This window comes from Malaclemys terrapin, chromosome 16 (assembly GCF_027887155.1).
Source record: "Malaclemys terrapin pileata isolate rMalTer1 chromosome 16, rMalTer1.hap1, whole genome shotgun sequence".
NCBI lineage: Eukaryota > Metazoa > Chordata > Testudines > Emydidae > Malaclemys > Malaclemys terrapin.
The window spans coordinates 6,533,849-6,560,850 of record NC_071520.1 but is presented as its reverse complement, the minus strand read 5'-3'; the positions used below and the strand labels follow the sequence as shown (position 1 = coordinate 6,560,850).

The 27,002-nt window shown below is 54.2% G+C and overlaps 1 protein-coding gene across 2 annotated transcripts in view; it reads right to left on the bottom strand.

Moving 5' to 3' along the window:
• Positions 1-752: 752 nt before the first annotated feature.
• SDSL (serine dehydratase like) overlaps positions 753-27,002 on the bottom strand; it is a 28,191-nt gene continuing 1,941 nt past the window's right edge. The window contains exons 1-8 of one of the 2 annotated variants that reach the window (XM_054006737.1): positions 15,519-15,624; positions 11,548-11,733; positions 11,028-11,067; positions 9,712-9,851; positions 7,299-7,387; positions 5,536-5,763; positions 2,315-2,439; positions 753-1,504 (exon numbers count right to left, since the gene is read on the bottom strand). In XM_054006737.1, coding sequence (XP_053862712.1) covers positions 1,311-1,504; positions 2,315-2,439; positions 5,536-5,763; positions 7,299-7,387; positions 9,712-9,851; positions 11,028-11,067; positions 11,548-11,715 — 984 coding nt within the window. In that variant the 5' untranslated portion in view covers positions 11,716-11,733; positions 15,519-15,624 and the 3' untranslated portion in view covers positions 753-1,310. Of the gene's footprint in view, positions 1,505-2,314; positions 2,440-5,535; positions 5,764-7,298; positions 7,388-9,711; positions 9,852-11,027; positions 11,068-11,547; positions 11,734-15,518; positions 15,625-27,002 lie in introns of those variants that run through there. The other variant, XM_054006738.1, reaches the window with a different exon arrangement.

Below are 27,002 nucleotides of genomic sequence, written 5' to 3'. Positions count from 1 at the left end.
AAAGGATTCTGTTTAAATTTGAGTCCAGCTCCTTTCTCAGCCCTGAAAGGCTTTTGTTTTTCAATATTTTTTTCTAGCTTAGAAATATAAGCAATGCTGCAAACTCCAAATTTGTAAGTTGCACTTTCATGATAAAGGTATTTGCATTATGGTGCTTGCATGAGGTGAACTGAAAAACACGATTTCTTTTTTTTTATCATTTTTACAGTGCAAATATTTGTAATAAAAAACAATAATATAAAGTGAGCACTGGACACTTTGTATTCTGTGTTGCAGTTGAAATCAATATATTTGAAAATGTAGAAAAGCATCCAAAAATATTTAATAAATTTCAATTTGTATTCTATTATTTAATGGTGCAATTAAAAGTGCGATTTTTAAAATCGCAATTAATATTTTTGAGTTAATCACGTGAGTTAACTGCGATTAATCAACAGCCCTAAAGAAAAGCACAAAATATCATGAGACTTACAATAAAATCATCAGAATGGGCAACAGTATCTGGAATAGCCAGGCCCGTTTTGCTGGAGGACTCCTTGGATGGTCTCAGAGATGGGTATTGTCAGATCTGACACCTTAGTTGAGCAGGCAGAGATGTTAGATCTTTAACAAAGACTTCCTTTCTCCCTAGTGTGCAGGCAACTGTTGAGTATTCATGAAAATGATCATGAAGCCAGAAGGGTTTCACAGATTTTTAGCACAAATATTTATTCATCGGAGCGTTTGGCCTGTGAATAGGGCTATGCAGAATCCATCATTCACTTTCCTTTATTTGCTAGCCAGACAAGTTTCAGTCATCCAAGCAGGAAGCAGAAACAACTCTATTATGACTGGTGACCAATCACAAATAACAAAGAGCTGACATGAACATTTTGCCCCACTGTCTGAGAATTATTCAGCAAATAAACCCCTGTGAATAACAGAAATCAGGGTCAGCTGTGAACGATTCACACTGAGAATGATGGGTTAAAACCACAGTGATGGATAGTCACAATCCACAACTTGCCGAGCTCCAGTGAGTGCCCTAAAGTACCTTCCCAAATGGCACCGACTGCCACAGCTCATAGAGAACCAAGGTTGCTCAGCGGACTCCTCCTTCATTCCTACCCAGGACGCGCAGAGCAAGCAGCCACACCCACACCCAGCAGTAGTGAGCTCAAGATCCCAGAGTAGCTTGGTATTTATTCTATAAACTGGTTTGAATTCCATTAGATTCCACTTACAATAACCCCACAATATGATTTATTCGTGTCTGCATGGGATCCCATGCGCCCCTGCCCCGTGAGCCCTCCTGGGGTCGGCATCTGCAGTCATTTCATGCCCAGCTGGGTTTTCAGAGCCTGGAGCCCAGCCATTTGGATGCTGCTTCCTCCGCACACAATGATGACAATGGAGTCCAGGTCTGGGTTCAAGTGCCCTTCCCGCTGCAGCTGTTGAACACGACCCGTGTAGAGTAAGGCCAGAGGGGCTCCACAGGCAGGCTGGACCAGCATCCGCTCATCATCTGGGCAATGCAGGCAGGAAGGAGAAAGAATCACAGAATATCAGGGGTGGGAAGGACCTCAGGAGGTCATCTAGTCCAACCCCCAGCTCAAAGCAGGACCAATCCCCAGACAGATTTTTGCCCCAGATCCCCAAATGGCCCCCTCAAGGATTGAACTCACAACCCTGGGTTTAAGCAGGTCAATGCTCAAAACACTGAGCTATCCCTCCCCCCATAAAGGAGGAACTCCGCTATACACTGGCAGTAGGCTGTTATCCTCACAGGGGGAAGCCACTAGAGGGAGGAATGACCATTGGCACTAATTGGAGACTATATATACTATACTGCATATGCGACACGCTTGATCTGTCCACTAATGTTCAAATTCCCTACCATTACATTGTGCTCCAGGCCAGTTGAGGAAGCCCGTCTCTGCGCTTACTTTCTTCAGGCCTATGGCACAAGTCCTTTATTGGCTGTAGCACAGTTGGACCCCTCTACTCGGGTGAAACCAAATATACACTTATTAGGATTCATTTGGGTCACAGCTGGGCCATAATTGCATGGCACAGCCGTAACTGTAACATAGATGGGTCTGCCAGTGTCTCTGATCCCTGGAGCCGATTTCCCCAGTCCCCGTTTGCAGAAAAATGGTAACTAAACCTACGTTCCTATTCCACAGAGAATTGGCAGAATCAAGGGTCAACAATTTCCTTACCCAAAAGGGAGAACTCGGAGCATGAAGCCCCTCTGATAGGCGTTAGGTGGTGCTGTTGGCTCGCCGTAGTCAGCCAGAGAGCAGCATCAGCACCCAGCGTCTGTAGAACTTACCCAGGAACAGCTCTACGGCTTGAACTGCTTCCACGTCCTCCACCAGCTGGGAGATGACCTGGCATTCGCTGGCACACTCCAGTGCCCGGGCAGACACCGTCTTGGCTCCTAAGCATTTGGCCACGCTGGGAAATGGATAGCGAAAGAGAGAGCCCCCATTAGCGCTCCAAGCTGGGAAATTCAGCCCAGGCCAGAGGGTGGGGAGAAATTCACCCCTTCATCTCTGCAGCTAGGACTTTGTGGTGGTGCAGGGTTCTAGGCTGGCAGCCCCTTGAGGAATGCCATTGACCAGACACAGCATGGGACAGCTGTGAGCCCCACCAATGAGCTTCAGCCTTGAGTAGGAGGAAACCATTACAAGGCGGGAGTTTGGTCTCCGTGGCCCATCCAGCCTTTTGCCTCTCTGCTGGGATTGCCCCCAAGGTGGCCAACAGTGTTGCTGGGTTTTGGTGATGTGGAGCCCTGGACTGAGGCTGCCAGTCATTGCACACAAGGGCCACCAAAGAGTCAACAGATAGAGTAAGAACTCGCAGTCATTACTGACTCAGGCTGGATCTGAACCCAGGGCCCCTAGAGGTGGAAGGCGCTGGAGCTCTGCAATATTTGCATCCTGCTGCAGACCCAGAGCATGACCAGCAGCCCACTCTATGTCCCACCTATGAAAACCTTTCAATGTGGTGTTCTCCAGAGCTTGTTACAAGTTGCACCCTAGACAGGACCTGACTGTATCGCCCTGACTGCAGCAAACCAGAACACTGTCCACTCATTTCATCCAGAGCAAGGGATGGTGACTCACAGGTGGCCTTTGAAGTCCAAGGCTGGGATTCCCAAAGGAGCCTGCAGAGTTGGGCTCTTAGCTATCAAAGCTATTTCCACAGTCTCTCCATTGTAGTGTCCGAGCACCTCATGAGCTTCAATGGATCTGTCTTCACACCAGCCCTGGGCAATACTCTTATCCCCATTGTCCAGGTGGGGAACTGAGGCACACAGAGGCTAAGAGATTTGCTCGTGGTCACACAAAGTCTACAGCAAAGGAGGGAACAGACCCTCTGTCTCCCCAGCCTGAGGCTACACCCAAACCACTGGCCCAGCCTTCCTGTCCTAACAGGCTCACGCTGCTCTGGGAACCCCAGCCCTAAGAAGGAAGGCTCAGATGACTATCTGACTGGCAGTTCAATCGGATCCTCATGGACAAAATTCATGGCAGATAAACTCTTACGGGAGTTCAGGAAACAGCCCCAGTATCCCCTTTGCTCATTTCGGCTTCAGATCCCTGGGAAAACACCCTGCTTCCAACTCTTCTTAGCGGGTTTCTGGCCAAATGAGTACCTGAGAGGCCACACCAGGCCCAGAGAGTGAGGACTTCTTGTCTTCTACTGGCCACTTTTAAAAACCAAGGGAACATTGTGGGTTGTGGTTTTAAGTGTCTATCCTAGCACCTCCTTAACGTTTTGACATGTACAACACACTGATCTGTGTACAAGCCAGGGACTATAGCCCAGGGACATCTCTGAGATTCTCTCTTGAAGGGAATTGGAATTATCAATAATTAGAGGATTGGGCCAAAAGAAATCTGATGAGGTTCAACAAGGACAAGTGCAGAGTCCTGCACTTAGGATGGAAGAATCCCATGCACTGTTACAGACTAGGGACCGAGTGACTAGGCAGCAGTTCTGCAGAAAAGGACCTAGGGGTCACAGTGGACGAGAAGCTGGATATGAGTCGACAGTGTGCTCTTGTTGCCAAGAAGGCTAACGGCTTTTGGACTGTATAAGTAGGGGCATTGCCAGCAGATCGAGGGACGTGATCATTCCCCTCTATTCGACATTGGCGAGGCCTCATCTGGAGTACTGTGTCCAGTTTTGGGCCCCACACTACAAGAAGGATGTGGAAAAATTGGAAAGAGTCCAGCGGAGGGCAACAAAAATGATTAGGGGTCTGGAGCACATGACTTATGAGGAGAGGCTGAGGGAACTGGGATTGTTTAGTCTGCAGAAGAGAAAAATGAGGGGGGATTTGCTTTCAACTACCTGAAGGGGGGTTCCAAAGAGGATGGATCTAGACTGTTCTCAGTGGTAGCAGATGACAGAACAGGGAGTAACGGTCTCAAGTTGCAGTGGGGGAGGTTTAGATTGGATATTAGGAAAAACTTTTTCACTAGGAGGGCGGTGAAGCACTGGAATGGGTTACCTAGGGAGGTGGTGGAATCTCCTTCCTTAGAGGTTTTTAAGGTCAGGCCTGATGAAGCCCTGGCTGGGATGATTTAGTTGAGGATTGGTCCTGCTCTGAGCAGGAGGTTGGACTAGATGACCTCCTGAGGTCCCTTCCAACCCTGAGATTCTAGGAGTCTATGATTCTTAAGTTGGGCCCTGGACAGAGATCAGATCTGTCCTGATTTCTGGCTTTTTCTGTCTTGAACTTCCAGACAGGGAGCGCAGTCCCTGGCTGGCTGCTGGCATTCATAAATCAAGGGAGTTCAGGGTGGGAATATCATTCACAGAGGGAGGGTGGGACTCGGCTCGCCTAGAATGGCAGGGCTGCCCCAGAGCTGCAGACCCTGGAATCCCAGGGTGTCTCCAGCCCCAGGGCAGCCTGCATGGCGGAGCACCGCAGCATCCAGCCAGGCAAGCTGGCAGGGAACCAGGCAGGTTCCCAACGAAACCAGGCCTGTGATTCAGCAAAGCAGGGGTGTGGAAAAGGGAAGCCGGCCCTTGAATTTCCTATTTGAAAGCCAAGCAGAGGATTCCAGCCTCCAGAGCTGTCAGTCCGGCAGCTGATACCAGCTGCAAACTCCCCACAGGAGAGTGAGCGAGGGGCATCAGCCAAGAGGTGCGGGGTGGGGGGGGGGGAATTGAGGTGACAGCCCCTCCCCCACCACATTGGGTAAGGGCCGCGCCTCTTCTGAAGCACTAGCTCGACTGCTATTGGTCCCACTTGCTCCCTTCCCCACCCACCCGCTTGTACATCGCATGCGCCTGCCATTTCCCTTCCCTGTCATTGTAACGAGTTTGTACAGCCCCTAGCGCAACAGCCAAGGCCTCAACATGCTGTTGCAAGGCAATAAAATAAAATAATAATAATATCCTCAGATCCCGCCTCCCCTCCCCGCACCCCCTGCAGATCCCCCATCCCCTGCCCGCACCCCCTCTGAGCCCCCCCCCCACCGCCACCCCCTGCAGAGCCCCCTTTGCAATCAATTCCCCTCTTGTCTCCGCACTCACCTGGTTATCTCCGGCAGGGTGACCAATCTCCCAGCCCTGAGCGCTGCATTGAAGCTGTCAGCTCCTTTGGTTTCCACAGCAACGATGGGTACATCCTGCCAGCCCACGTCCTGCAGGCCGGCCACCACTCCAGCCAGCAGCCCTCCACCGCCCACCGCCAGGACGATGGCTCCCGGCTTGTGGCCTAGCAAATCCTTCAGCTCCCTGACCATGCTGGCATGGCCTTGCCTATGGGAACAGGGGTGGAGACAGCAAACCGGCTGTGAGACACCAACCAACGGCACTTCGGTGTGACGCGTCCCTGCCGTGCCGGGCTTGGACAATGGCTGGGCAGCCCCCTAGTCCCACGCAGACATAGTTGCAGTTCCCCACGGAGCTGGTCAGGGCACATGCTGCCACCTGGGCCAGGTGGCAGCAAGAATCTTGGAGGTAGCAGAAGTCAGGAGAGGTGAGGAGGGGGCTTGGGACCATGAGAGGAGGGATGGATAGATGCACAAGCACAACCCGGGGGGTCGAGGGGTTCCCCAAATGTCTCCTCTCCTGAGGCTCCCCCTCAGAGCAGTGGCAGGATTTCAGGGCTTAGCCACACCCTACCTATCAAGTCTGACATCGCTACAGCGCTGCCCGCCTCCGCTCTGCCATGCCAGCCTCACGTGGCCTGCTCTCTGCCCCCGAGCTGGCAGGAAACCCCTGCCCCGGCTTCCTGCTCCTGCCCTCCTCCTGGATTGGGTGGCATCGGAGACGAGACCACGCGGCGCTGCCCCAGGATCTGACTCGAGGACGGGCAGATCAGCCTGGCTGCGTGTGACCATTAGGAGCGTGCACAGCCCTGCAGGAATGGGCCAGAGCCCAAGGGCAAGGGGCACCTGGGCCAGTGACTGAGGCCGGAGGGGCACTCGGACTGGTTGTTTGCGGACAAGGCTGCTGGAGTGATTTCGGGGGGGGACTCTCGCCTCCCTGAAGCCTGTCAGAGGCAGGGTGGGTGCTCGGAACAGGGAAGCCCCTTGAGCCCCGTTCCCGCACGCTAGCCCCTCAACTCGTGCTGAAGTTGCACACCTGCTTCAGCATCTTCCTCAATCAGGACCTACCGGGTCACTTTCTCCCACTGCTCAGGCACAGAGAGACACTGGGATGACCGGCAGGACAGGCCCAGCAAATTCCCCTTGGAAACCCCCAGCTGGCAGAATTCAAAGACAACCCTCCTGACCCGACAGCTGCCCCAGCGCGCGGAGATCTGGTCTGATGGGCCGCTCTTTGCTCCGGAGCTGGGCTGTGACCATCCCTTGCCAGCTCAGTCTAAAGGGCTTGACCCACCCACACGCCCACTACACACAGAGTCCACCGGGAGCAGCTGGGACATGGAGAACCCGGCAACCTCCTGTAGTTCTCTCCCTCCTGCGCCACCTCTTGTGCACCCTGCCTGGCTCATCTTACCACGTGGATCCCACCGCAGCCCGAGGTCAGTCACACTGGGGCCGATCGGCAAGAACCCCCTGGGAGCTGATGGAGAAACCGGGCAGTGGGAGAGGGAACACACAAGCCCCAAAGCAACACAGGGCAAACCCTCTACAGCCTGATTACACTAACAGCAGCCCCAACCGTGAGCAGGGCATTTGCTTTGTAAAAGGAAGAAAGAGGAAGACACAGAAATTGAGGGTGGGGGGGTGGCAAGGCCCCAGGGAGCGGGGGCAGGGGTGGGTGTGGCGAGGCCCCAGGCCTGAAGAGCAAGGAACGGTATAAGGGCCAAAGCCCCAACCTCTCACCAGATCAAAGGATGGTCGAAGGGATGGACGCTGACCCAGCCTTCGGTCTCCGCTAACGCCAGGGCTTGGACGTGGGCATCGTCCCAGACCTGCCGACACAATGATGCAGGGAAGGACCCATGACCTACCTGCCGCTGCCAGCTGCAGCCAGCCCTCGCTCCCCTGGCTGGCTAGGAACGGCCTGCCCACCACGACTGAATACTGTGTGGGGCAGAGACTGTCTTTCCTTGATATGTATGTGCAGCGCCAAGCACAACGGGGCCTGGCTGGTCAGGGGAGGCTATGCACCAGGTCCTGGTTACCCTCTCCTGGCAGGTCCTGTTCAATGCAATGGAGTTACACTGATGGAAAACTGGGGGAAGAAGAGAATCGGGCCCAGTGACTTTAGCGGGTGCCTCTATGTGTTTGGTTGTGCCTGTGTGTGCGAGGAGAATCAGGCCTGCAGCTCTGTGGGCACGTTTGTGTGCATGCGACACACCCGGCCAGGTCTGGCGTTCAGCCCTGTTCCCCGTGATTGCACTGGGTTGGGTGCCCGCGGGTGAACGAGGCTGGAATTCGGCCCCTTTTGTCACCTCAGTACACGGGTAACATCTGTTTATCTGAATTTCAATTCTTCTAATGGCCTGTGTCCTCCCCACAACCCAGCAGGGATGCAGGAAGCAGGGAGAGGGGGAGCAGCCGCAGGAGAGAGTTGCGGGCTTCTGTTGGTCCGAACACCCTGTTATCCAAGGGTGTCAGATCCCCGCCAGGCCATTCAGATAAATGGAATTCACCCGGATACACCTCGCTCCCAGCTACCCATTAGCAACGTACGGCAAGTTAAACGCCTGGCAGAGTAAAAACACGGAGCTGGAGCTGGGGAGGTTCTGCGCCAGACGGCACTATCCCAGAACCCCACTGGTGCACAGTTTTATACCCACTGCCATTCTGCAGGGGTTTGCCGGGCGCTGTTTTCCCCTGTTCCCAGGGCACAGGCGTGACCAGTGTGGGACTTTTCTGTCCTGTTTTTATGAACTATCCATATGACTCTCCCCGTCACTTTGGGATTGCTAGGCAGTGAGTGCAGAGGGGTTCAGCTGCTGGTGGGCAGACCGGGAGACACGAGGGATTAGCGCAGGGGTGGGCAAATTTTTTGGCCCGAGGACCACATTGGGATTGAAAAACTGTATGGAGGGCTGGGTAGGGAAGGCTGTGCCTCCCCAAACATCCTGGCCCCCGCCCCCATCCAACCCTCCCACTTCCTGCCCCCTGACTGCCCCCCTCAGAACCCCTGACCCATCCAACCCCCCTGCTCCTTGTCCCCTGACTGCCCCTTTCTGGGACCACCCCACCCTAACTGCCCCCTGGGACTCCACCCCCTATCCAACCCCCCCCCGATCCCTGTCCCCTGACACCTATCCTCACTCCCGCCCCCTGACAGGCCCCCCGGGACTCCCACGCCTATCCAACCTCCCCTGTTCCCCGCCCCCATCTGCCCCCTCCCACTTTCCACCCCCTGACTGCCCCCCTCAGAACTCCCGACCCATCCAATCCCCCCACTCCTTGTCCCTGACTGCCCCCTCCCGGTACCCCCTGCCCCTAACTGCCCCCCGGGGACCCCACCCCTATCCAACCCCCCCGCTCCTTGTCCCCTGACTGCCCCCTCCCGGGACCCCCTGCCCCTAACTGCTCCCTGGGACATCCACCCGCGCCCTGTCCCCGATTGCCCCAACCCCTATCCACACCCCCGCCCCCTGACAGGCCCCCCGGGACCACACCTATCCAACACTCCCCCACATGCCCCGTCCCCTGACAGCCCCACCCCATCCAACCGCCCCCTGCTCCCTGTCCCCTGACTGCCCCCCCAGAGCCCTCTGCCCCTTATCCAACCCCCCACTCCCTTACCATGCGGCTCAGAGCGGCAGAAGTGGCAGGCCAAAGGCTGTGGGGGAGGGGGGACAGCAGAGGAGGGGCTGGGGGCTAGCCGCCCTGACCATGAGCTCAAGGGCCAAGCAGGACAGTCCCGCGGGCCATAGTTTGCCCACCTGTGGGTTAGCATCACGTGGCTCTCTGGGATGATGCGACGAGGTCGCTGAGGACTGGCCAGAACCAACCCAAATCAATGGAGGCCGTGGGACTAAGACATTGTTACCGGGTCTGGGAAAGGCTGTCGCTGCAAATACTCCCTGGGAGCAGGGCGCCCCAAAGGGACTGATACAAGCCTCCCGCCGAGTCTGGCTCAGCTGCACCGGCTGCAGGGAGCCACGGAGAGAGACAGAGATTGCTGGTGCCCGAAGGCCCAGTTTCGGTGTCATTGACTCCATGGACCTGCCCTGTGGTCCTTGGGGTCCGGCCTGCTACAGGGGTCACTCCCAAGGGACCGGTTACAGGCTGCGGCACAGACCAGACCCTGGGCATCCGTGACAACAGATACCTTCCCAAAGACCTCCACCTCCACCCCCTGCTCTTCCAACTTCTGCACTGTGGCCCGGGGGGTGCTCGTTGGCACTATGATGGTGGCGGGGACCCCCAGCTTCCTGGCAGCGTAGGCCGTGGCGAAGCCAGCATTCCCCCCTGTAGGGACAAGGAGACAGGGGTCAGTGAAGAACAGTGGGGGCTTGGGGACCCCCCAGCGTGGCAACGGAACAATGATCCAGCGGCCTCTGGATTCGGGCCCTACTCGATGAATCAGAAACAGACCCAGGTCTCCACATCTGGGTCCACGCATGGATGAGGGCTATTTGGAGTCAAGCTCCCCCCTACCATGTAGGGAACCCTAAATCACAGCATGAGAACCCATGCTGCTCCCTTGACACAAAGATCGCAGCATCAATCGCTGCCCCCTGCTGGCTTCAGGGGCAGAGCTGGAAGCGGGCGTGTGGGGACAGGCACCCCAGGCGGGTACAGAAACGCGCAGTGAGCGGCACCAGCGCATTGGCTCCAGCCTGCGACAGAATCTGGACCAAGCGATTCAAATAAAAGAGCTTTGATGTGTCAACCTGGAGTGGGATCTAATCCCCAGCCCTCTTCAGTGACAGGAACCCGTTCTCCCGGGCAGAGACCAGGCCGGTAGTCAAAGGGAGAACAGGATTGTAAGATCTGTTCGCCGACACACAGCATAGAATAACCCGCAGCCTCTTTGGGGCTATTTCCCCTCGTGGATTTACAGACTCACTGGACTTTGGAATGAGCAAACTCATGCCAGGCGCAGTGTAATACGGACCGACCGATACAGGCCAAGCCCCCATACCCCCCCCTCCCCCCCCCCCATATCCTGCAGTCAGACTGAACTCGAGTGCAGGGAGCGTGGTGGCTAGCGCGGCTGAGAGGGTGAACGTCCGGCTTTCCACCCCTCAGATGACTAGTCGTTTCTCTGTCCCTCTGTAACCCCAGACCGACTGCTCTCGGTTTACTGCTGAGGCTAGAAACGCTGAGTCATGAGACTGCGTCGAGACACAAACATTATGCCCAGAAATGATCCACTGCATCATTTCACACCGCTTCCCTCTCCTTGGGTTCCTGGCTGAGTCCCAGATGTGTCTTCTGGCCTGGATTTGAAAGGCCGGATGCCCTCATCTGGGCCGTGGCAGGGTGAGAGCTGACGTCCCACTTCCCCTGTGCTTTAAAGAAATCTGCATCAGTACCCCAGGGAACGCCTGGGTCACCTCCCCAGGGATCAGGTGATGGAGCAGAACGGCCCTGTCTTGCTAAATATCCCAAGGCAGAAGAAATAGTTCAAAGTAAATTTACCTGTCGAACAAACAAAATGTTTGCAGCCCTTCTTGGCAGCCTGAAAGAGAAAGTAGAGCTTGGAATTCAGGTAACTCACTTCTCAGGGCTGGGCCTGTACATCAGCCAACACAGTTCGGAGGTAAAATTAGCGATACAATTACAGCTATAATACTGCAACGTCAGGAATACAATTCGGACCACACACCCACACCCGAATGCATTCTGTGCCATGTACACACACGTTGTCTGCACCACCACATACACACAGCAGTGTATATTGCACCCATGCTGCACACACATACACACTAATGTTTCCGCACCATTTTGCAAGCACATACAAGTGTGTTTTGCAACCCCCCCTCCCCACACTAGTGCATTCTGCACCGCTAGGCACACACCAATGCATTTTGCACCACCCTATCCACACACAAAAAGGCACACAGCCGTCTTCTGGGCATACTCACGGCACATTGTGTCAGTCACCAAGCGCCTCAAAACATCAGAAGAGCAAGGGCTAACGTCCCAGTGCTGGGCTCACCTCCTGACAGAAGTAGCCAATCCCCCGAATCTTGAACGAGCCGGTAGGTTGGACATTCTCCAGTTTCATGTAGACCCTGGTGCCTGCAGCCTTGGACAGGGCCGTGCTTTCCAGCACAGGAGTGAGGATGTGGAACCCTCTCCCATCTCTGTCCAACAGGGCTGCCATCCGTGTCAACGGAAACACCTAAAGTACAGACAAGGCATGTCCCAAGGCAATGAGACAAGGCAAGAGATACCAGAGGCCAAATCCTACTCTCAGTTAAATCTGGAGCATTTCCACTGATTGGAAGTTAATGGATGGGCCAGCCCTAGACATTGTGGTGCCCTACGCAGCCCCCCCCCCCCCGTGAAAGCAGGCTGGCCCCAGGCCTCCGTGGGAGAGGGGATGGCCCCAGGCCTCCGCGGGGGGAGGGGGGCTGCACCCAAGGTCTGTGGGGGGTAGGAGCAGGCTTGGGGGGCAGGGGGGAAACTGCCCCCCAGCACGAACTGGGAGAGTGGAGCGGGTTGGGGCCAGCTCGCTCCACTTCCCGCCACCCGGTGAGTGCAGGGTGGGCCCGACCCCGCACTCACAGGGTGGCGGGAAGTGGAGTGACCCAGTTCCAGCCCACTCCGCTCTGCTTCCCTGGCTCCCAGCTGTGGGACTTGGGGGGCAGGGGGAACCGCCTCCAGCACTCACCGGCGGCGCAGCTGGGAGCCGGTGGAGCGAAGCCCGCTGGGGCTGGGTCACTCCACTTCCCACCGCCCGATGAGTGCAGGGTCGGGCCCGACCCCTGCTGCAATCCCCCGGGACATAGCTCAGGGGAAGAGGGGGGCAGAGCGGGGTGGGGGGGCAGCTTTCCTGGCCAGCTCAGCCGGCCAGGGGATCGGGCTGGCCGCTGGAGCAGCACGCAGTTGCAAATTGATGCCCCAAATTTCCTAGTGCCCTATGCAGCTGCGTAGTTTGCGTATGGGTAAGGACGGCCCTGGAACTACCCTGGATTTGCACTGGCGTAGTGAAGGAATCCAGCCTTTCATGCCACGCATGCATAAGGGTGCAGGGAAAACCTAAGAGGTCAAAATCTGCTTTGCCCAGGGAACCAAGTAGGTAGGTGCAAAATGACTATTACCACAATACAAGGGCTTTGTCCTTGCACAGAGGTGTTGTTCCATTCTTCAGAGGGTCCATAGGTGCCGACTCCATGGGTGCTCCTGGGCTCAAGCACCCACGAAAAAAAAAACAGTGGGTGCTCAGCACCCACCAGTCACAGTTGTTCGGCAGGGCCGCCAATCAGCTGTTGGGTGGCTGGCAGGAGGTGCTTGGGGGGGGGGTGTAGACAGTGAGCAGCGGGCGGGGGCCTGAGGGGAGGGGGCGGGAAGAGGCGGAGCAAGGGCAGGGCCTTCGAGGAAGGGGTGCAGTGGGGGCAGGGTCTCGGAGCACCCCCAGGGAAAAGTAAAAGTCAAGGCCGATGAGAGGATCTCTTTACATGGGTTAGAGTTGCAGGAGCTCGCTCCAAGGGAAGGATATGCCTTGCAAGCTATTTGCAAGGACATCTGAATGGCTTGAAATTGGAACATTTTTGCAGTTCATTGCCAAGTTGAAATCCCCCCCCTTTTTTTTCCAAAAAGGCCAAGAGTGAGCTATTTTGAGTGAAAAAGAGACTCTGTACTTGAGCCAAATTGCTATCACTGTAACAACATGGCCTTTGGTGATTTTGCATGGCTTTGGCTGCTAATTTTTTTTTTTTTTTTTTTTTTGGAAAATGTCATGAACAAACTGCTTAAGAAATTGTCTGCCATTTGCCTAGTAATTAACAGAACCCAGATATTCTTGCTCCAGAAGCAAAACCTCTTCCCACTTGAGCTAAAATTCAAGAGACTCTTCTTTCGCGAAAGCAGTATAGGACATATGACACACAGTTACGCAATTTTGATATCATTCAGTAGAGGACAGTGGTGACACCTGGACACTAGTCTGCTTATTACCATGTAAAATGTAAAATAAAATTCTTCTCTTTTGGGGGAAAAAAGAACATTTAACAATTATTTATTGCAGTTCTTCTGGATAACGGCATTGACATCAATAGTCAATAAGTTCTTTCTTGGCTTTCTTTACCCACGTGGGACCAGACATTTGGCTATTATAAATCAGCAGAGCTCCATTGACTTCCATTGTGCTACGCTGATTTACCCCAGCAGAGGATCAGGCCCGCGTTCTTTCCAGATCCAAGCATCCTGCACAGAGCACACCCGGGTGCCCAGCTCACTTCCACTGAGACAAACTGCCTCACTACCGGCCAGGGAGATCTCTCCAACAGCTGGGGCATTTAGGGCCTTAAGGATCAGACCTAGTACTTTAGGCTTGCCCCAGAAATCACTCAGCAGATCTCAGAGGGTGGGTGTCGTGGGATCCCTGCACGAGGCCCCGCTAACCGCAGCTACTGTGTTCTGTGCTAGCAGCAATTTCCCAGTGGTCCTGATGTGCAGCCTCGCAAAGAACCCCTGGCAATGATGGAGACAGGAAGGAACAAAAGCTAGGGATGACTAAGCGTGGTGAGCTCCCCCGGCCGAAGGAAAGGACTCAACCTCTGGGCGAAGTGCAGATAATAGGAAACACGCATCTCAGCAGCCGCAAACTGGGAATCCAGCAGTAGCTGGGGATGGAACAAAGTGCCAAACCGCGGAGACAAGTGATAGACACACCCTGTCAACCATGGGCGCTGCTACAATCTCTGCAAGTTCTCCTGGCACCTTCATCTGGTTCATCGCTAGCCAGCTGCTCTCTGTTAGACACTGGGGGCCTGAAGCTCAGTCAGTTCGTGCCTACTCTGCGGGCAGGAATGGGGCGGGGAGGAAAGAGATTTTAACCATCTTTGTGGATCCTTTAACCATCCATGTTTCTGGGGGTTCTACCGGACCCTGTCCAGTCGCTGGTGTAAGTTAGAGCCACCTCAGAGCTGCTCTGATTTAGGATTTGCCCCCTGCGGGAGCAGAGAATAGTACAGTGCACGTCAGCCATGCTCCCTTTCTGTCTCTAACATGCCCTCTATGGCAGGAGCTGGAAGTAGGGTCATTGCAGAGCTCTCACGCTAGTTCCACATCAAACGCAGGAGAACCTCTGCACAAGGGGGTGTTTCATTCCTTGCCCCCTTATGCTGCCAAGAGGGCACCGGGGGCATTATTATAACGGAGAGTTGGACCTCAAGCAAGCCCCTCCGATGCACCTTGAGAATCAGAAATCTGTCTGGCTATCTAGCCCGTCACCGGAGTTATTAAACATGTTGCTGAGGGTGACAGCACTGCTGCAGAACAGGGCACCAAATCCCCACCCCTCTGTCCCTGCCATTCCCTTTTGAAGATTCTTGGGCCCCAATCCTCAAAGGTAGGTAGATGCCTAAATCTCTGTGAGGCTCTGGGCCTGTCTGAATCCACGCTGGATCCCTTCTCCTGACCCATTCATAGTCCCCAGGCAGTTTGCTTCAGAGCGCACACTCCTGTGAAAGCTAAAAGATGGCCATTGCTAGCCACACGGCTTCAGCCGACGTCACCCAGGGATCGAGGGCAGCTGCGGTCAGAAACGGGGAAGTCTTGAGATCAGAATCTTTGACCAGTTGTCAAAGGCTTGACCAGCCCGAGGGCTGAAGAAAGAGGACAGAGTTCACTCACTCATTTATTATTTACTGACGCGGAGTGTGATCCCGGCACATATGCACGGCCTACATGCACCTAGGGAAGTGCGTCAGACTCATTCAAGGGTTAACGGGTATAAACAGATAATCTCGGCCTAAACTGAAAATATTATCTCCCTAAAAGAACAAGGCTATGTCCTTAGCAAATCCCTTTCGAGTGAGACACACCCCCTGCATGCAAGGACAGGATTGGCTCCCGGGCCTCAACTCTCCCCAGCCCTCTTAGCGATGTCCTCAGCAGCTTTGCCTGTCAGTTGGGTTGCAGTGACAGGCCTGCCATCTGCTTCGTATTTGGAATACTTACCTTGATTCTGGCTGGGATCTCTTGCCTCCTTGCCACAGGCCCGAAAGGCGATGCCCTTCCCCACGCATGCAGATGGGGAGGAGCCAGTGATTCCAAACTGCAACCAGCGGAGCAAAGTTTAAGAAATGGAGGCGGGGAAACGGAGTGCATGAGAGTTACATTAAAGAGACCCTGGCATCTTGACGAGCCCACTTCTGTCCAGACAATGTTTCATGGGCTCTTGTTGCAAACATCACCGACTAAGACAGAACTGGACAAGATTAGAGAAGAACAACAGATTACACTCGATTCTCCAGTCTATTTACTTGGTGTTTTGCATGCTGTCAGTTTCACTGTTTAGTCAGGGTAACATTTTCCAAAGCACCTAAGTGACTAAGCTGACAAAGCCCCATTTCCACAAGTGATTAGGGACCACATTTTCCATGTTATTAGGTGTGTAACCCGGTGTGCGTGGGGCAGCCCTCACTGAAAACGCCAAGGTCAGGGCAGGCTGCGAAAAGGAGAGCAGATTCTCCCAAAACTGGTGGTTAACACTGAAGTTAAACTCACCAACCAATTGTGGTTCTGATCCCCCCATGCTGGTTATCAAGAAGCAAAAAAAAAAAAAGGAAAAAGAAACCACACAGCCCCCTTTATTGCATTCCAGTTCTCTGGTTCCCAGTCAGCACCTAGGTCCAGTACAGTGAGAAGTTATTTGAATACAAAGTGTTCTTCTGAACCCCAAAGGGCCGTCAATATTAGGTTGGATCTTACCCAAAATACCACACTGCCAGCCAATCCTTTAGGGTCTAGAGAAGAAAGAACAAGAAAAGAGCTGTTAAATGACAAAGCACTTAGATACATACAGAGACTACAAAGAGCATAGATCAGGCTCTTAGCAGTATCAAGTTTGCTGGCTTGAAAGTCTCTCTGAACACATCCACAGCTGGGATGGGTCATGCAGTCCTTTGTTCAGAGCTTCAGTTTGTAGAAAAGTTCCTCCAGAGGTAAGAAGCAGAAATGAAGACAAAATGGAGATGATGCAGCCGCCTTTTTATATCCTTTGCCAATGTGGCTTGTACTTCCTGTGTCCTCCCAAACACAAGCTTCACAGCACACGGCATGGAAAAGCCTTAGAGTGCTGTCCATAGGCCTGCCCCTCCACGCCTTGCCTTCTCTCAATGGGTCTTTGCTACCTGCTGTACTGGGGTTCCACCAGCCGGGCTCCCTCACCATGTTCTGCTGCCCACACCCACAGGAGGGACACACCCAGCTGTAGAATCACAGAGTCCGCAATCAGCTCTGTGTAGGAAGACTCAGCTCAGGGATTGCCCTGCACTCAAGTACACACACTCTCTGGAATGCAAACCCAAAATGATATTGTCTGGCGCTGTGTAGCGATCTATACAGCGTCAGCTCGTGAAATTTGCTCCCTCCTTCAATGTGGAGGAAGATACTCACAGCTTTTTGCCACAAACTGGGTTTTAGAAAACAAACAAGTTTATTAACTACAAAGGATAAATTTCAAGTGATTATAAGAGATAGCAACAGATCAAAGCAGATCATGGAGCAAATAAAACAAACACGCAACTTAAGCTTAATACACTAAATTAACTGGGTAATAGAAGCAAATTCTCACCCTAAGTGTTGTTTTGTGCAGGTTGCAGAGTTTCTTGACGGTAAACTGCACTGTCTGCAGCTTAACTCTCCAGGAATTCCTTTCACAGACAAGACCTTTCTCGCCTGGGCTCAGCCCCTGCCACCCCCAGCTTAGTTCCTTTGTTTCTTCAGGTGTTTTCATCAGTCTTTCTTCTTGGGCGGGGAGGCAGTGGAGAAGACCCAAGATTAACTCACTCCCCAGCCTTAAATAGGAGTTACATATGGTGGGAATCCTTTGTTTCCCAGTTTGACGCTCACCCCCTTCCAATGGAAAAATACCAGCAGATCAAGATGGCTTCCTGTACTAGGTGACATGATCACATGACCCTGCAGTGTCAAAACAGCATCCCAGGAAGGTGGGAGATTAGTATCTTCAAAGTCCTATTGCCCTTCCTAATGGCCCACCCAGGCTGATTGTCTACTATCCGGTGAGCGTTCCCCAGGTGCAAGCACTTGTGTAATTGCTACATAGTCCATATTCCTAACTTCAGATACAGAAATGATACATGTATACAAATAGGATAATCATATCCAGTAAATCATAACCTTTCCAATGATACCTCACATGACCCATCTTGCATAAAACGTTTCTTAGTCATGCCATATTCATACCATAACAGTATTTCTATGAACAATATGGGGCGTAATGTCACAGGATCAATTGTATAGTTGATGACCCTTGATGGGCCATCGAACAGGCTAGGCAGTGCTGATGCCAATCTGTCTGGGGGTATCACCCAGAAACACAGCACAAGTTTGGAAATACAGATATACCCTACATAGCTATAACAAAAGTGATACAAACAAGATGATCATACTTGGCAAATCATAACATCTTTATAGATACCTTACATGGCATATCTAGCACGATTCATTGCAGTTTTATAATATTGGTCCTAATAATATCATAATGTGTTGCACATATTCCGTACAGCGTCACCAGGCACCTAAAGATGCAGATAGGCACCTAAGGGAGTTTTTTTAAAGCATTGAAATCAATGGGAGTTTGGCACCAGCTGCTTTGGACTATCCACTAGGCACTGATCGGGATCTTTTGGTGCCTAAATACCTAAAAATCTGGCCCTCAGGACTTTCAGGGAGACTTCGGATCCTATCATTGCAAGTAATACATTATAAAAACAAATGCCCAAGTCATTTTTGAAAATGGGATTTCATCTCCTAAGTCGCTTAGGTGCTTTTGAAAAATATCACCCTCCGTTTCTCCGCCTGTTTGGGTCTTTCCTGCAGCAGCAAGGGAGAGGGAAACCACAGAAAAATATGGCTATAAATTAGCACAGAGGAAGGGATGCTTTGGGGGCAGATGTAGCACCAGAAACTACTTTGAACTCATTTTGTGAAATTAACCAGATTTCAGTTTGACAATCCCTCAGCAGCCATGTGTGGTCTGTGTAACTGTCCCCCTGCAATCCAAGGGCCACTCCTGATTTCCACAGTCTGGCCTAATTCCTGCAAGCCAGGCATTGCCAGAAAGTTCATAAAACTCTGGGTTTAGTTTGGAGCTTGTGACACTAAACTAGGATTCATCTTCACAGCATCATGATGCAAAATCGCCATATGAGTAAGCAAACATCATGGCATCGTGCAGCAGTGACAGACAATTGCAACCGGATTATTTTGCTCCATTAATAAATAGATGGCATTCCCTGTCAGGGTATCACAGTATTTTCTGGTCCTCATGCCCCTGTGAGCCTAGCTGCTTTGCCAGGCATGCACCAAACAGCCATGCAGCTCCAAAGAATTTCCTCAACAATTCTAGGAACTTTAACCCCTTCACGGCTGCGTCTCCATCCTTCCTGCTGTCCAGCTGTTGTTCTATTAACATACCATGGGACTATTTAGATAGTGGGATGCACTTCCCAATATGTTCAGGAACTGAGCAGGTGCCTCCCAACAGATATCTCTGGAATGTTTGGCTGCACATAAATAAACTAAAATCCATAACCAGGGTGTGGTGCACGTGCATTCACGAGGGCAAAGAGAGAGCCACGTGTGCAAACCCCACGGACGTGCGCATGCCAGAGAACTTGGTGCGCAAAACCTGCATTTGTGCGCACATGCAAAATGCAGGGAAACGCTTGTGCACGCATGCACACGTGCAAACGTACATGCAAAAGCCACACGTAGCCATGCCAGCTAACATAGAGTTGCTCGGCAAAATGCACAAGCAGATGCATCATTTGCTGGTGCCGCTTAAGGACTGAGGTTTGGAAATTTAGCTCTGAATGCTGCCAAGCTACAGGGTCCCTAAATCCACTTCCAGGCCCCCAGCTGCGGGCATTCCCAACAATGGGCAAGTTGAGGGCATCAGCTCAGCAGCCAAAGACACAGACCCTGCTCTGCTTTGTGAAGCGTGAAAAAAACAAGAGCATCACACAAGCTTAGGGTTACCATATTTAGTGCCTCCGAAAGGAGGACACTTTAAAGGGGCCCCAGCCCCGCCCCCGCGCCCGCCCCAACCCCGCCCCCTCCCCAAAGTCTCCGCCCCCTCCCCTGCTTCCCGCGAACATTTGAGTCGCGGGAAGCCTGAAGCAGGTAAGGGGGGGGGTGTGTGGGGGGGGAGGAGGCGCGGCCCACCCCCGGCACCGCAGGTCCCCAGCCCGTCCCCCGAGCCCCCGGCCCGGCCCGGCACCGCCGGCCGAGCCCCCGACCCGGCACCCGAGTCCCCGGCCCGGCACCGCCGGCCGAGCCCCCGACCCGGCACCCGAGTCCCCGGCCGGGCCCGGCACCGGGCCCCCCCGAGCACCGCCGGCCGAGCCCCCGGCCCAGCACCCGGCCCGGCACCCGGCCACCCCGAGCACCGCCGGCACCCGACCCGGCACCCGAGCCGCCGGCCGAGCCCCCCGGCCCGGCCCGGCACCCGAGCCCCCGGCCCGGCACCCGGCCCCCCCGAGCACCGCCGGCCGAGCCCCCGGCCCAGCACCCGGCCCGGCACCCGGCACCCGAGCCGCCGGCCGAGCCCCCCGGCCCGGCCCCCCCGAGCACCGCCGGCCGAGCCCCCGGCCCGGCCCGGCACCCGAGCCCCCGGCCCGGCACCCGGCCCCCCCGAGCACCGCCAGCCGAGCCCCCGGCCCGGCCCGGCACTGCCGGCCAGGCCCCCCGAGCCCCCGGCCCGGCCCCGGGCCTCCCCGAGCACCGCCGGCCGAGCCCCCGGCCCGGCCCGGCACCCGAGCCCCCGGCCCGGCACCCGGCCCCCCCGAGCACCGCCGGCCGAGCCCCCGGCCCGGCACCCGGCACCCGAGCCGCCGGCCGAGCCCCCCGGCCCGGCCCCGGGCCCCCCCGAGCACCGCCGGCTGAGCCCCCGGCCCGGCACTGCCGGCCAGGCCCCCCGAACCCCCGGCCCGGCACCGGGCCCCCCCGAGCACCGCCGGCTGAGCCCCCGAGCCCCCGGCCCGGCACCCGAGCCGCCGACCGCATGTCCGATTTTCCCGGACATGTCCGGCTTTTTGGGATTTCCCCCCGGACGGGGATTTGGAGCCCAAAAAGCCGGACATGTCCGGGAAAATCCGGACGTATGGTAACCCTACACAAGCTCAGCGCGGCAGCAGGGTCTGACTGACAGTTGGAGGGGCAGGGCTGAAGCAGGGAGGGAGGGATGATATACAGTATAGCTAGGGTCTAGGTGCAGGTTAGTTGTTTGCACAATAATGCTTCAGTCTGCACTGTAGTGTACTTGGACTCTACAAGAGCTGCGTTTTATAATCAGGCCCAGTGCATCAGGCTGGGTGCATCCTGATTTCCTGAGCTGCAAAGGACGGGAGTGGTCATTATCTTTGCAGCCAGAGTACTTGTGGTTTTGGCCTGTCGTCGTCACATACCTCAAACAGAACGTTAAGATTTTCAGACTGATCGGACATGCACACGAACCGTCCATCTTCTTATAAAGTAAAAGATGCTTGTGCATTTGTGTGCATACATGTGCATGTGCATATATGTTACTTGTGTGCACATGTGTGTGCATGTGTATAGGTAGGTAGTGCATGTGTGGGCATCCACAGAGTGCAAGCTGGTGGTTGTATGTGTGCATATGCATGAATGCGCCTTTTGTTCGTGTGTGTATCCATATATTTATACCATCATCTGTGTGTGTACATATATGTATGTATAAATTTGTGTGCATACATATTTACATGACTGTGTATGTGTTTATGTTTGCAAGCACATCAGGGCCCATATGCATGTGTGTGGATACATATGTGTGTGATCATTTGTGCATGGATGAATATGCATGTGTATGTCAGCACATATATGTTAATATGTGCAAATACATGTGTGTCAGCACCTGTGTTCATGTATGTGTAACAAATCAAGTGTTGTGTAGGGGCTTGTCTACGCGGGGAAGTTTTTCCATGGTAACTTTAGTTTACTCAGCATAAACTGCCTCGCAGCCACACACAAAGTGCTGTTTTCAATTTATCTGGAGTCTTGGCCCGCTTTAATCAATCTGCTTTGAAAGGCAGCAGAATGCTATTTCAGAATGAGTTGTACCAGGCTACGGTTCCTGTGAACCCACCCCTATTTTGGATAAACTATACAGCTTCAGGCAGGCCTCCCCCTGCTATCCCATACTGCATTGCTTCACACCTGAAACAGCCTCTCCCTTTACCCGGGTGCCCTCCTCTGCTCATCTTGACCAGATGTCACCTCCTTTTTAAAATCCTGGCACACACCTTTGAGATTCCAGCTCTTGGCTGGTTCCCATACCCAGAGTACATGATAGTGACCGTGCCCTGTGCTTCTGCACGGTTACATCTGAACAGGAGTCACCGAAATGCCAAGCTCTACGAGCAGCTACAAGCACAAATGCAGGGACGGACCCTGTACCAGGCCACAGCCGGGGAGTTGAGGCAGAATTATAAAAACACTAGAGACAAAATGAGACCTCCCAGGACATTTGCTTACTACAGGGCACCGGATTTTTTGCCAGGGAGGCCACTACACCCCACTACATTGTGGCTAGTTTGGAAGGCATCCAGGTGACCATGGACTCTGAGGAGATCTTCCCCCTGCCCCCAAATAGAATCATAGAATATCAGGGTTGGAAGGGACCTCAGGAGATTATCTAGACCAACCCCTGCTCAAAGCAGGACCAATCCCCAATTAAATCATCCCAGCCAGGGCTTCGTCAGCCCTGACCTTAAAAACCTCTAAGGAAGGAGATTCCACCACCTCCCTAGGTAACCCATTCCAGGGCTTCACCACCCTTCTAGTGAAAAAGTTTTTTTCCTAATATCCACCCTAAACCTCCCCTACTGCAACTTGAGACCATTGCTCCTTGTTCTGTCATCTGCTACCACTGAGATGAGTCTATATCCATCCTCTTTGGAACCCCCTTTCAGGTAGTTGAAGGCTGCTATCAAATCCCCCCTCATTCTTCTCATCTGCAGACTAAATAACCCCAGTTCCCTCAGCCTCTCCTCGTAAGGCATGTGCTCCAGCCCCCTAATCATTTTTGTTGCCAAAGGTCTCTGTGAGCCACCCAACCCTGAGCCAGAGATGGTCCCCAGGTAATGAGATAGTTGGACAGTGCTGCTGAGGGGGCCTCAACCAGCAAGTATTATATGTTGTATTACAGCTAAGTCTTTCCCCCTGTTTTTTCTAGGGGTTCAAGCCCCACGGCCTCCCTGGAGTTGATGCCAGTGGTTTTATTGCTCACACTTAGCAATTCCTGTGGGAGGAACTCAAAGCACTTTGCAGCCATTAATAAGCGAAGTCTCACAACAACTCCAGTGAGACTCCAGAGTATCATTATCGCCATGTAACAAATAGGGAAACTGAGGCACCATGCGGTATCACAACTTGCCCGAGACGGCTCTAGAACTGTAGGGCAGAGCTGGGACCACATTTTCTGGCATCGAGCCCTGCGCCTAAACCACAAGACTATCTTCTTTCGGGGTATGAGCACCCAAGGTGTCTCAAAGCCATGAGGTAGACAGAGGTGGGACCATGCCTGTGCACTCAAACACTGCCACCATGCTGTGCAGCGTGAGGCCTGACCCCTGTTCACTGGATCAGGCCAGATGACAGGGGTTATGCCCTTGTCTTTCTGAAGAGATCCATCGGACATCATGGACAACAAAGAGTTACTGCTCCCCTGCAGCATTACCGCCCTGGGCACGAGCCCCACCCCCACCCCCCGGGAGAACCCATGAGCCGATACCCGGATACCAAGCCACATTACGGCAAGAAAGAGAAATCCAAGAAACCCAAACTACTCTGATGTAGCTGGGCCATTCCATCTTATTCACACTGTCTCTCTGCTCAGGCCAGCAATGACTTTCTGTTGCCTCTGAGATACCCTTATTGGGGCTTTGTTTTGCTTTTACATTTGTCACTGTGGCTAGCACTACAATCAGCCATGCTCCTCCACCTCTCAGGCAGGAATACCACCCACCATGGGTGCCGATTCCATGGGTGCTCTGGGGCTGAAGCACCCATGGAAGAAAATAACGGCATCCACCAGCCCCAAGTGTTCGGTGGCTGGGGGAGAAGCTTGGGAAGGGTGGAGAGCAGCGAGCGGGGGACAGGCGGGGGTCTCAGGGAGGGGGCTGAGCGATGGCAGGAAGAGGTAGAACGAGGGCAGGGCCTCGGGGGCGGAGTGAGGGCAGGGCCTTGGGGAGGGGGCGGAGCAAGGGCGGAGCACCCCCAAGGAAAAATAAAAGTAAGCGCCTATCACCCCCACAATCATTAATGTCCTTCGTCAACGCTTGCGCATTATTATCATAGGCAGCACAACACCACCTATAGTTAAGGTTGCCCAACACGTTCCATTGTAAGCCCCTGTTTTCAGTTGCTTACAACTCGCCAAACTTAAATGACATTTTCCACACCAGGTGTTTGCCACAAGCTGATTTTTTTTAAGTTTCAGCTAAAACAGATCAGTCATTTCTGCCAGTGAAGCTAGGGGCAAATATGTTGTTTTGCCCGCATTAAAAAATGCTTAGTTTCCCTGATCATACACTAAACATCACCATTAAAGTTCACAGCCGCTTCCTACTGTCTGGTTTATTTCTCCGTGAGGCACAGACTACCTTAACTTCCCCTCCCCGCCCACAGAGCTTGGACAGATCCCTAGGGACTAAGAGGTCAAAAGTGTGTGACAGCTCAGAGAACTGACTCCCAACCTGCTCCTGCTGAAGTCCGAGGGAAAACCTTTGGACCAGCCCAGGGCCAGGGGCAAATATTTATCTAAGCCATTTAGTGCAGGGTCCCTTAGGAAATGACATCGCTTGTCTCCTTCTTCGCTGGCCTGGGCCGGCATCTCCCGGCAGAAGGAGGGGGCTCCACGCTCTCAGCCCCTGGCTCAGGGCAGGTTTCCTGCCGAGCTTTTCTTCTCTTAGCCCAGTTGCCAAGGGAGAGCGAGGCTGGCACAAGCAACTCCAGCAGCCCCTGCTTCCCCTCCACCCCCCTCCAGCTGTGAGGCACAATGGTCAGAGGGCAGCACCTGGCACTCAACAGCTCTGCCATGCTAGCTGGGGTGGGGGTCAGTCCTGCAGGGAGAGGAGAGAGCGGAGGAGAAGTTGGGTGTGGAAGCAGGGGAAGAGAGGAGATGGAGGCTGACTGTTAAACAGAAAGCTGGGGAGAACTGCAATAAAGGGGGAGACGCCCGAGTCCTTAGGGAGGCCCCCAGTCAGCACTATGCAGCTCACACTCTGCCCCATGGCGCGTGAGCAGAATTCTGACACTCCATCAGCTGGGTGAGAACCCCGGACTTCCCCAGGGCAGCCTGTCTGAGCCGGCCTGGGGTTGGCGGGGGGAGGAGGGTGTGTGCTCCTCCTTGGGGTTGAGGGACGAATTAGAAATGAAACATCCCCATTTGTCCGTCCAACGTCCCCACCGCCTTTTCTTTCCTTTGCCTCCTAACTCCTCAGTCCCCTCCTCACATTCCAGCCCCTGCAGACCCCAGTAATCGCCTTCTCCCGGCTGAACAGATCAGCAGGAAGGATCTGGCTTGAGAGTGCCAGCTGCCCCTGGTAGCAGAGCCAGACACTCACCCTGGGCAGCCGCCGGTGGCAGGTGCCCTGTGTCTGATGAAACGGGCGACGTTTCACTCTACTCTTGCATTGCAGCCGCTCGGGGGATCCCCTGCCTTCCCCGATAGTTTAAAGCTACAGCACAAGTAAGGCCTGTTCACTGGAACAGTCTCTCCAGGTGCCCTGCTCTCTGTCCATTCATGCCCTGAGAATTGGGGCCGGGGTATTAAAGACTTGGGGGTCCCAGGGCATGAGTATCTCAGTCCTGGAGACCTGCACTCTCATCCTGCTCTGGGGGTTCTAGGACTGAAGCCACAGGAGTTGCGGCAGAGTCTGGGCGTGAGGTGGATCAGCAGTGGGGGACCCAGGACAGGGAGAGCAGCAGGGGGCCTGGGGGCTGAGGGAGATTGGCAGAGCTACTGTAGGTGGGGGTGCGGGAGCGCAGTAGGGGAGGAAGCATTGTCTTGTGGTTAAAGCACAGAGCTGGGCATCGGGACGTCCAGATTCTTTGCCTCTGTCTGCCACAGATATCAGGTGCCCCTGGGCAAGTCCCCTCACCCCTCTTGTCTGTTGGCTCAAGCTGTGTATTCCCCTCCCCTTGGGGATAATACAGCCCTTCTGCTGCAGGTTGATTCGCAGCGGCTTTGGGGGGGGGAAGCAAAGCACCTGAGCGATCTTTGAGAACCACAAACTCCACAACAGCTCAAGCCCAGCAAACCCGGAGCAAAGCAGCGTCAGCCGACAGGGCACCGGCATGGGGATAACCAACAGGCACGAGCTGGGGGAGCAGCTCGGTTGGCGGACCCCGTTCTCCTGCTCACCGCGGGATGCAGCGGAGGCCTTCTGTAATGCAGGTCAGGGCCCCAATCAGCAGAGGCCTAACGCAACTCTGAAGTGGAGCTGCGGCCCGGATCCCCGAGCCCAGGAGCAATGGGGGGCTCTCGTTCTAGTCCCGGCATTTCACTATGTCCAAGGGGGTTCGGGCTGTGTGAGGGGGCAGTTCCCCTGGGGGGTTGTTACTGCTCAAGCCCGGGCAATGACACAATGGGACACGTTAAGGTGTACAGAATTCAGGGTGAAGAAGGTTGATCCAGTTGAATAATGTTTGCATTTGATTCTGCCAACCACTGGATATTCCTGACCCCCACAAAGCCATAACGGTGAGCGGAAGGGCCCATCAACGGCTCCACCTGCACAGCCCTCAGCTGTAGGGCTCCAATCCCACCCCCATTGCCAGTCGCCACCTGCAGGAGGCTGTGGGAGGAGCTGGGGAGATGCTCAGGGCAGCAGTGCCAGCAGGAGGCAGTATGCCACATCCTGGCTATCGACGGCCCCATCTCCCCACTTGCTCAGCCAAATTCAGCCCCTGGATAAAGAGCAGCTGGCTAAGGCCGAATGCAGGTGAGGCCGACGGGAGGTCGGTAGGAAGAGAGAAGTGCTTTGAAGAACTTGCCGCCTCCTCGGAGCAGGGATCGCTTTTCTGTTCTGTGCCTGTACAGCACCTGGCACAGTGAGGTCCTGATCCGTGGTAATGCAAATAATAATAGCCTGCAACATTCTCCACGATCGAGGGCACCTGACCTCACACTGCCAAATCCTTCTGCATCCTTACAATCTGTTTGGACTTGCCAGTGCTGTTAGCTGCTCAAAGAGCGCCCAAAACACCCACTTCCAGCTGCCACTGACCCATGGACTGCATCCCAACCCATTGGTCAGAGATCTGCCCACGGCGAGCCATACACTGGTGACATGTAGGCATGTGTAGTGCAATTCACTGGACCAGAGTCTCGTCCCTACACCAGTGTCAATCAGGAGTGAATCTTCATGGAAGTCAGTGGTATTACACTGGCCTCAG